The 10,508-nt window shown below is 32.2% G+C and overlaps 1 protein-coding gene across 1 annotated transcript; it reads left to right on the top strand.

Moving 5' to 3' along the window:
• Positions 1–3,601: 3,601 nt before the first annotated feature.
• LOC112523575 lies at positions 3,602–7,830 on the top strand. The gene is made up of 2 exons (XM_025133237.1): positions 3,602–4,082; positions 7,444–7,830. The coding sequence occupies exons 1-2, from the start codon at positions 3,774–3,776 to the stop codon at positions 7,603–7,605; spliced, it is 471 nt and encodes a 156-aa protein (XP_024989005.1). The 5' UTR covers positions 3,602–3,773; the 3' UTR covers positions 7,606–7,830.
• Positions 7,831–10,508: the final 2,678 nt, after the last annotated feature.

Here is a 10,508-nt window from a genome sequence, read left to right as displayed (position 1 = left end):
TCAAAAATTACAATAGGTCTAATCACCTGTTTATACTAGAAAGCTACTAAGAAGATAACTATCTAGTGAGACTATTTAGCTAATCTTCTACTAACATATAAAGCTTATCTATAACAAGGATAAACATTAAAACAAGATAAACTTTGTAGAATCCAGCTGTTGATTGATCATCTCCAGTTGTCAACCTTATCTTCATATATTCATTGCTTGCCTCTGGTTGAACTGGTGAAAGAAACTCCAAGTGTTAGTATCCAGAGGGGTTATGGAGATGCACTTTCCATCGCATCTCTTGTCAGTTCATCGACCCTCTGGTTGTTCTTCAGACTTAGTCATTTTTCCTTGAAGTCTTCCATTGGCCTTCTGGTTCTTCATCACTTGTTTGTCTTTATTACTTCATACATAATACTTATGGGGTTTAACAGACCGTAAGCTCTGAATCAGTTGTGGCTGGTGAGCTTGAGAGTTGTATTTTAGATGTATGTGGGAACTTGAGTGGTTAATCTTCTTATGTGGTAAAATTGTCTTATAACTTGCAGTTTTGTTTACTAAAGTTATATTTGATATAAAGTGGTTGGTTCTTTTAAATGTGGATTACGAATAGGTTTTGGTGATCTTCACCTTGTAAATGTAAAACAATATCTTACTACACCTCCTGGTCTAACACTCATTTTGTATTTTAAAAATATACATCGTAGGAACAGATGGGTCTCGAGATATTAAGGGGAAGGGGAAAATATGATTATTTTTCTAATATGCTTATCTGATGTTTGAAACCAACCTGTTGAATGATATATTTTGAAGATACGTGTTGTTATACATGTGATAGTGTAGGGATATTCTTTTGGAAAATTTCAGTTGTAAATTCTGTATATAAGATCTTTGTACTAATGGGACCTTTGTGGTGTAAATTGTATTTCTTTTATATGAAATACATGTTATATGCAAATGTGGAGGCATGAGGTGTTACATAGGGGAAGTTGGAGGTCTTCTAAATGAGTTGAGAACAAACCATGTAAAGTTTTGACTATTAGAAAGTCAACCCGTAGGTTTTATAACATGCTAATTAAGTGAGGGGTATTTCAGCCATTTTACCATTTTGTTTTACATATTTTGGGCACAAAGTTTTTGAAGCATACATACAAGAAGTTCAAACATTAAAAAAAACTAAATTCTAAAACTACCCCCAACAACTTCTGTGACGTAACTCCACCCCCTAAATCCAAAAATGCAACTCCCATCATTTTCATCGAAAACTTCTTTTGAACAAACTCAATAACACCATAAACACGACGAACACCCACATTCTCAATATCTCATCTCTCTCGTATAAGTGTCTTGTTCTAAAAAACAACCACCTCAAAGTTGTTTGTTCTTGGATATACCTACGCCTATCATTTTTCAGCCACAACATTACTAGGCAAATTAGAGATCAAAAGGGAGCCAAATGCTTTATTTATCACCAGGTAAAGATGAATCTTTTAGTCGTTGCAAATGAGAATGAGAGTGAGAGAAATGACAATTTTACTGAAGACGTTGAGGGCCATTTTACTTCAATTCACCTTGTTAAAGCCTCCATTTAGGTTTGGCGTTACTTCATATAAGGCTTGAAGTAGAGATCTAAGATATAATCGATAATGGTGGGGAGAAGGTTAGGTTTCGGGTCAAAGGGACAACCTTAAATGGATATAAGCTGAATTTTCCTTTTACCACAGGTAAGATGTCGTTTGCTTCTACTTTTTCTACTGCTTTGAAGGTGTGTGTGGTGGCGTCATGGAGGGGATGAGAATGGGAGGTAGTTTTAGGATTTGGGTGGGGTTTTTAAACACTTGTTCATGTGCTTTACAAACTTGTACACTACTAAAAAGTTAATAAAAAAGCAAAATGACTAGGTTGTCCTCACGTCACTAGCATGTTATATGTTAATTTATGGAAAAATTAACGATTTAACGATTGGATAATGGTCCTATTATAATTATCAGAAGTTAGGGGAAAAAACTATAATTTCCACAAACCAAATAGACAATTTTGATAATTTACTATATCTTTTATTACAAACTATCACGACATGTCCTAGGTTCTTATGCCCTATGCGGGAATGCTAAAAAAAATGCTCCAATCCTAATTTTCTAAGCAAACGAAACGTACTATTTTTTAAGGGTTTGAGACCTAGTCATGCAAAGTGGCTCATCCCCACATCGAAGGAATCAAAACAGTCAAACGAGAAGTGATGAGGAATAGTAGAAATCACTTTGATTGTTCACTTGTGTGATGACCATTTTCACTCCGTCTTTCTTTATTTAGATTAATAGCTTAGTTAATTAAACCAAAGCTAGTAACACATAAAAACTCGATACCCCTTGAACTAATAATGCTTTGTACGGTCACACAGGCTGCAAGTGGTCAAGAACGAGCCTACAAACTATTAGATATGTTTAAATAAAAACTAGTTAATATCATTTTGAATTGTAGTTAACATTTAGAGAATCTCCGGTCAACCGACATAACCCTTGTTGTGCATCTCCAATCGACCGGCATTTTGGAAAAAAAAAATTAGCGGCCAAAGTTTGTGAATGGCAAATACCCGTGGGAAAAGTGACGGGCATATTGGTGGGGACCACCCCCATCAACATTATAATATTATAATCGTTAATCTACTAAATGTTATATAATAATTTTTTCATTAACTTACATAATATAGCGAGATACATCTTAATTTTAATATTTCATTTTATTATTTATCTTAGTCGACGTCAAAGTATGGTTTTATGTGATTTTAACAAAACGATAATGTTTTTATTTTTGAATAAAATATAAATTTAAAGATATCATAAAAATTTGACAAAAATGTATCGATATTAGTATCAAATTAACTATTTAAAATTCTTATTTTTTTGTAATTTTGTAATTTAATTTTTTAATAATAATTTAATTTACGTTCAATAACGAGGTAATTTATATTTGGTTTAATAATATATTTTTTTATAAAAATAATAATTATTAGTTTGTTAGAACTCGATTATTATCTTAATTATATTTTATATTTTTTATATTTTAAAATAATATGTTTATCTTTTATTTGATTATGTTTATCCGTATTTAGTTGCACGAATTCAAACATTGAGCTTTAATAAGTTGTATTTATACATAATTTATTTGTAATCTTTAATTTTAAGTAATATGTATCAATATATAATATTTCATTCATAAAAATTGATTTTTAATAATTTTTATCAAATACTTTATGATATAGTATAGATAAATAAATTAACATATATTTATATATAATAAATATATAAATTAACACATAATTTATATATAATAAATTATAAATAAGACAAATATTTAATTTTTATTTATATTTTTTTAGTTTATGTTATTTGAATTAGGAAAAAAAAACCATAACACAAGACTAATTAATCAACTTAGATTTGAAAAAAAAAAATGAAAGAAAAGCTAATTTCATTGATCAACCATGAAAAAATAAACCATTTTAAGACATCACGCCTTCCAACTCTGTCCTCCCCCAAAAACCCACCCTCACCCACAACTCCAAATCCCAAATCTCTCTTTTTCAACCTGTAAAGTTGCACACCTTCACATGCCCTCCATCTTCATCCCTGTGAACCTTTATCTGGAGGCTGCACACCAGCTTTCAAACCCTAACATGCTTTCATAATGCCATTCAAACCCATCCCTTTTCAGTCTTTCAAGAAAAATCAAACCTTTCTGAAGAAACAGTGTGTGTTTTAGTGTGTTTTGTGCGTGAGACCTTGATGGGTCGAGATGATGTTCATCAATGGGGGTTCTTGCCACCGACGGAAGCTCCATCATTGTACACACAAGAACAAAGAGATGATCATTGGAGACATTTTGATAAGTCTGTAAATGCAATCTCTTTTGGGTTTGTTGCTACTGCCATCTTGATCTCCATGTTTCTTGTTATGGCCATTTTTGAGAGGTTTCTGAGAACCTCGTCGCCGGTGTTGTCACCGGACGGTGGTGGTGGCGGTGGCCGGAATGCTGCCGGAGAAGTTGATTCCCAGATGGGTTTCAATTCAAAATTCGATCACTCCTCTCTCAAGGTGAGTTATCACTTTACAAACTATCGAACTATAATCTTTTTCAAAATTCTTGCGGATAAGAACAGATAACTTGCATATATTTCCACATTTTCTCATTTCTTGAATCTGTGGATGATTGGGTTTTGTTTGATAATGCTTGATTTTCCATTTATTGCGTGCATTTCTTTCTGAATTCCATTATATATTTAATTTTCTAATTTCAAGAATTAACCCCTAATCTATTTTAAGTGAAAGAAAAACCAGTTTTTCCTTTCCTACCTTGATAATGTAAAAAAAAGGGTTCTTTTTCTTTGCAATTTCATCTCTTTTACCAATCTTCAAATAACTGCATTTTAGGGGATATTATGGAACAAAAAATTGGTCACTTTAGTGTTAAACTTATTAGAGATATCTATGGAGTTTGATTATATATACATGAAATGGGGTTGAAAGTGATTTGTTAGTACAAATTTCATTCTTTTTGTGGGGTTTTTTGGAGCTTTTTTGAAAAAGTTTATGTTGTTCCTTTTGATTTTGCTTCTTTAAGTGAATAACCCAAATTTCTTTTATGAATTTGTGATGGGAAAGAATGCTTGGCAATGGCATGGCCCTCTTTCTCAAGACATGGCCATGCTTCTGCATGCCTTTTTTGTCTCTCTTGTAAGTCTCAACTCTCTAGTCATGGGCCCTTCATTCAACCCCCTTATCTATTTATCATAAAACATTGCAATTTGTTTCAGTCTTTTTGTGTCTATATCTGTCTGCCTGATGTCTTAAAAGATAGCTATGTGTTGATATTGTCTCCATCTTGTTTTAAAGAAATCTAAGAGTAACTAAATAGGTGTTGTAGTCATTTCGATCACTTAGAACCCGTTTAACGACCTTCAGAAAGCCCTCTAGATACCGGTTTCAGTGTGGTATCAAGGTTTTCTAGTCACTTTGATCACCTAGAAACCGTTTAACGACCTTCAAAAAGCCTTCTAGATACAGGTTTAAATGTGCATTAAGGTTTTGTAATCATTTTGATCACTTAGAAACCGTTTCAAAAGCTCTCTAGATTCAGTTTTCAGTGGGGTATCGGGGCTTTTTCGCACCTTTTGGTATAATAACACTTCATCTTTTGTGTGTGTTTATCTGTAATGTTGCTTGTCTACCCACCATGGAAATGCTTGTAATTAGGCATCTTTATGATTTTCTTGAATTCCACTTGGCTAGTGGCTAGTGTCCAAAGTTTTTAGAATATGGTTAATGGAGTAGGGTCATGGTTTTTATACTATGCCCACAAGACAAATAACAAGAGGGGTGTTGAATCCATTGGGCATTTTGGGGTCTCTTTAATTCTATGAGCATGTTGATGTTCCCTCAAAAGAAAAAATACTATTTTCTTGATTAGGATAGTTGAATCATGGACCCATGTATCCAATAAATTTCTTGCTGGTTTCTTGGCCCCAATTCTCTTTTGGGTAAATGGGTTATGCTACATCTGGTTGGCAAGATTATGATAGCCACATTCTCATTCCATATAAGCCAAATTATATGTATATGCATATACGGTTGGGTTCCGGTGAGAAGGGAAGTTATATTGAGAAATATAAGAATCATTGAATTAATCTTAATTGAATGTTAACACTTATGAGGTGCATTGGATCAATTCCCATCTAAAACGCAGTTCATGAGAATTCTTCTTACGCTTTCTCACCTTAACTCTTTTTCTTACACAATCCTTTCGCCTATTATCTGGATGACAAAAAGGTTGAGAGGTCGAGTGAAGAAAAAAAGATAACTTTGATGTGAAATTAAAAATAATAAAATGTTAGTTATTTTTAGGCAATTCTGGAGGTGGGATTTGTTTAAAAAAAAAGTTAAATCTAATCCATTGGATCATTTCATGTGATTGAGATCTTATTAATACTTTCTAAAGTGTAAAACGTAAATATATTTTTATTAGAATAATTCAAGAACGTATTTGGTTTTTATGTTTATTAAAATATATCTACGGTTATGAGATAAACCTGCCATTATATATATATTAGAAATAGGTTGGTGGTATTCTAATACTATGTATGATGTAGTTATTTATTTGTGGGGATCCGATGAAACCAACATATACCCTTAATCCATGGAGTGGAAAGAATCAAGACATGAATTCGCGCATACATTTTCAACCATTTTTGTATATACTAGTTTGATCCTAGTGACTACCAATTTGTTTGTCGTTTCTAAACCAAACAAATCCATTAATATTACATTAATCATCGAAAATAGAGTTTGTTTTTCGAAAACCCCAAACATTGACTCCTTTTTGGTTAAAAAATTGCAAAAAAAAAAAAGGATATATATATATATATATATAGAGAGAGAGAGAGAGAGAGAGAGTGTGTATGTGTGTGTGGTGGAAGATCCACAGAAAATCCCAAAAAAGAAGAAAGAATCGAAAAACTTACTCAAGCTGTTAGATCTAAATGATCCAAATGGGATATAATTAAGAAAAAAAGGTTGTAACAAATAAAAAATATCCTTATATTTTTATTGAAAATCGGCAAAATATGATCGAAATTGGAGCGAAACAAATTAAAAAACCAACCATTTCAATTAACATCCGTATTCATATATTTTCTTTGTGTTTTTCGTGGTCTTTTGTTATGTTTTCTAGGGGTTCTTTTTCACTTCCTAAACATGTAGAGAGTGAGTTTCAATTAGGAACCTAAAGTTAATTAATAACCTGGGAGCTGTTTAGAGCATGACACATGGCATATTTATTAGAAATATGGACATGTTATTCATTATGAATATGTTATGCATCATGAATATATATATATGGAAATGTTCAAATGACAACAACTTTATTTTACGAAAACATAGAAACATCCTTTTTACCAATAGTTAATCACATGTGATGTTAAAGAGTGTCTTTGTTTGCACCTTAATGAACATAGATATGAGGTTAATCACGAAAAGGTGGGAATACCCTTTGATTGTTTCTTGTTTTCTTGTCTTGGCATTGTTCTTGTTTGATCCCTCTCTCTTTCTCAATATATATATATATATATATATRTATATATATATATATATGTATATATATATATATATATATATATATATATGGGTTTAATATCATATGAGAACCACACAAATATTGAGAACCAATCTTAGCATTTCTTTCATACATTGCTAGAATTTTGTCTCACAATGTATTTGTTATAATTGAAACTCTAACTCGTATCATTTGTTTCATAACGGGAAACAATAAAGGTTTGATTGGTTTTCAATCTTTTTCAAGTTTTCATCCGATTATGTCCTTATATGTAATTAATGTTTTGTGGCACAAATTTCTAAGCGTACGAGCAAAGTCCTCAAGATTTTGCCTTCTTTTTCATTTTAGATATCTGAAAATGCGAGAGAGGTTTCGGTCTTGATGCCAGGAGAAGATGTTCCAACGTTCATTGCTCAACCGGCTCCTGTACCATGTCCATCAGAGCGCATTCCGTGGTTGGCTGACCCACGTATCTCATATCCAAAGCTCACTTCGAACTCAAACTCTTGATCAAATTAGGAGATGATGCCATTGTATGTCATTGGTTGAAGCCAAATCTCGTTCAAGTTCGCCAACACACGTACATTGGAAGACCATTACTAATATCCTTATTTCACCCTTTGTATTCTTTTTAAGATCCATTGCTAGAATTTGAAGGATGCAAGGTTTGATTCTCCATTGGCTCATGGTTAATAGACTATAACCCTAATATTCATGGGTTTATTTTGTATATATGGTTGGTAGTGAGATTACGAAAACGCCCCTCGACTATATGCTAATCTTCAATTTTAGCTTGTGTTGATGGTTCTTACACGAAAATGCCCCTCGACTATATGCTAATCTCAAATATTGCTAGTCTTCTTTTTACCCAACTCGTCTTATAAACAAATGTAACAAGCAGCCAAAACTTATCCTCCATCCATTTGAAATCTGATCAATTCAAATGGAAAACAAGATTCTCAAGTTACGGTTACAGGATAACAATATAACCCAACTATAACCCAATCATATATGTATAGTTGGGTTTACGTGAGACCAGTCTATTTTTGCAAGACTCATTAAACCATATTTTTACACTTGAAATTTCACAGCAAAACATTGTGAAGGTTAAAAGATCTAAACCTTTACAGCAAAACACTGTAAAAGTTACTTTGCTTTGAAGTTTTAAATGTAAGAAATGGTTTTCATGAAAATAGTCTGGTCTCACGTCATCCCAAGTATATATATATATATATATATATAACTTGTACCAGTTTTGCATTTGTATCATAAACCAGTACGAACAATATATATAATCTAACAATGATCATAATTACAATTTGTTTCCATTCATTCTCTAAACTATTAGAAGCTAGTTTTGCAAGAAAACAATACGTATTTGGTGTGTCGTTGAAACAAGAACAAAATATATAAGCAGCATCAAAAAGTTACAGGAAAATCCATCAACTAAACATATGATTTCGATGTTAAAATGATACTTTAGTGTTGTGTTAGCTCAAAATCGAGGTTATACAAGTGATTAGTAATGATTTTTAAGTCAAATGTGACACCTAATCATTATTAGACTAAAAAAGGAACATGAACGTTGTTTGGGGATAGTGATAAATTACGACTTCTGTGACAACTTCTAACATCCTACAACCTGCATGACTTTTTGACTTTTATTTATTCCTTTTTTGCACTTTAAAAGTAAATTTGTACATACATTTATCAAAAATGGGAAAAACGTTGCGGCGGAAGAGGTACTGCTAGTTTGAAGTACGGGTGTCAAAAAACTAACCGAATAATCCAGCTCAATTGAATCTGGTTTGTGTTAAAACAGACGGTTAACTGAATAAAAATACCTTAATTCTCGGTCTGGTTTTTACTAACCGAATAACCTAAATAAGGGGTCATTTACCAAACATTTACCTGATAAACGCTTATCGATAAAATTTAACACTATCATTTATTTACTGGGTAAGATTTTAGTCTACCAAAATGGTATCATATGCAATAATTACTTGGTAAGCGTTTACCATGGTAAGAATCGTCGCCCTCACTTACCGGGTAAGACTCTTGGTCATTGTCTCGCTCTTACCGGGTAAGATTCTTGATCCTTACCATATTCATCGGTAAGGTAATGTGACTTAGTGTTCACTTATCCGAATAAACGTTTGGTAAACGGCCCCTAAGACATTATATTATGGTTTTAGATTTTATCTATATTCAAATATATCAAATAATCACATTATATTGTTATTGTTTTATGTATTTTGTTGTTAGATAATGTTTTTTGTTTGATGTTATATCATGTTAAATGTTAAATTCCTGTTAAACACTCGAAACCCGCCATAAACAAATATATGATTAAAAAACAAAAAAGACCAACTTAGAACTAAAGAAGTACAACTTTTGATATCAATGTGTATGAAGATTTAGAAAGAATATGGAGGATTGAATTTTGTATTGAACTCAGTGACACTAAACATTTCTAAAGGTTGAATCGACTCAATTCTATGGGATAAATGTTCATTGATGGTACTACATTGCCATAAACAAATTGAAAATTCCCAATTCTGCAACAACTTGGTTAAACACTGGATTTGTAGAAGATTAATTTGTTAAAAACCATTCCAAGGGTTGATTATGGAGATTCTTGAAATATTCGGGCTTTCGTATGTAGAAAACCTAGATCACAATGCAAAACCATAAAGATTTTTGGGGAGTGAAACCAGAGATCAAAACCATTTTCGGGGAGAGTTTGATTGTTACAGTATATCACTGGAGTTGATTTATGGTTCATGTTCACAAAGCTGGAGTTAGAGGTGTTAACTTGATGGACCATTTTATGTCCTGAAACATGAAATAAGGACCACAAATATAGTAAAGGATTTTAAGTGGAAACTTGAGTAACGAGTAGATCTTTTTTGCAGTTTTCTAGAATTTGAAAGCAAGAACTCCTTTCTTTTTCTTTATTTGGTATAATTACTTGAGCGGGATAAAAGGAAACTTTTTTGAGGGAGGGAGGTCTTATCCCAATTTTTATTTTCCTAGGCTTATAGATAAGAAAAAACCTATTTTTTTATAATTACAAGGTTTATTGGGATATAAAATCCAACACACCGAAAACACAAGGACCAATTATGTAATGCACTCCTACTATAAAGAAAACGGTAATATTTTGTGGGCCATCCCCTCAACGGATTATAATCAAATGTCACAAAAAGTTGAGTCAGTCACACCAACTCAATCAATTCCCCACCAAATGCTCACCTCACAAGTTTCCTCTATTCACCCCGTCTTTTCCACCTAAATTACCCCCCTTAGCCTTTTAACTTCCCTTTACATATATGTATATAAAAATAATTAAATTATGTTATTTGTATAAACCTTATTTAATCAATTATAATTTTTAGTTTGTTTATTTTTTT

This window comes from Cynara cardunculus (genome assembly GCF_001531365.2).
Source record: "Cynara cardunculus var. scolymus isolate 2C chromosome LG 12, CcrdV1, whole genome shotgun sequence".
Taxonomy (NCBI): Eukaryota; Viridiplantae; Streptophyta; class Magnoliopsida; order Asterales; family Asteraceae; genus Cynara; species Cynara cardunculus.
This window is presented reverse-complemented; position numbering and strand designations above follow the sequence as displayed.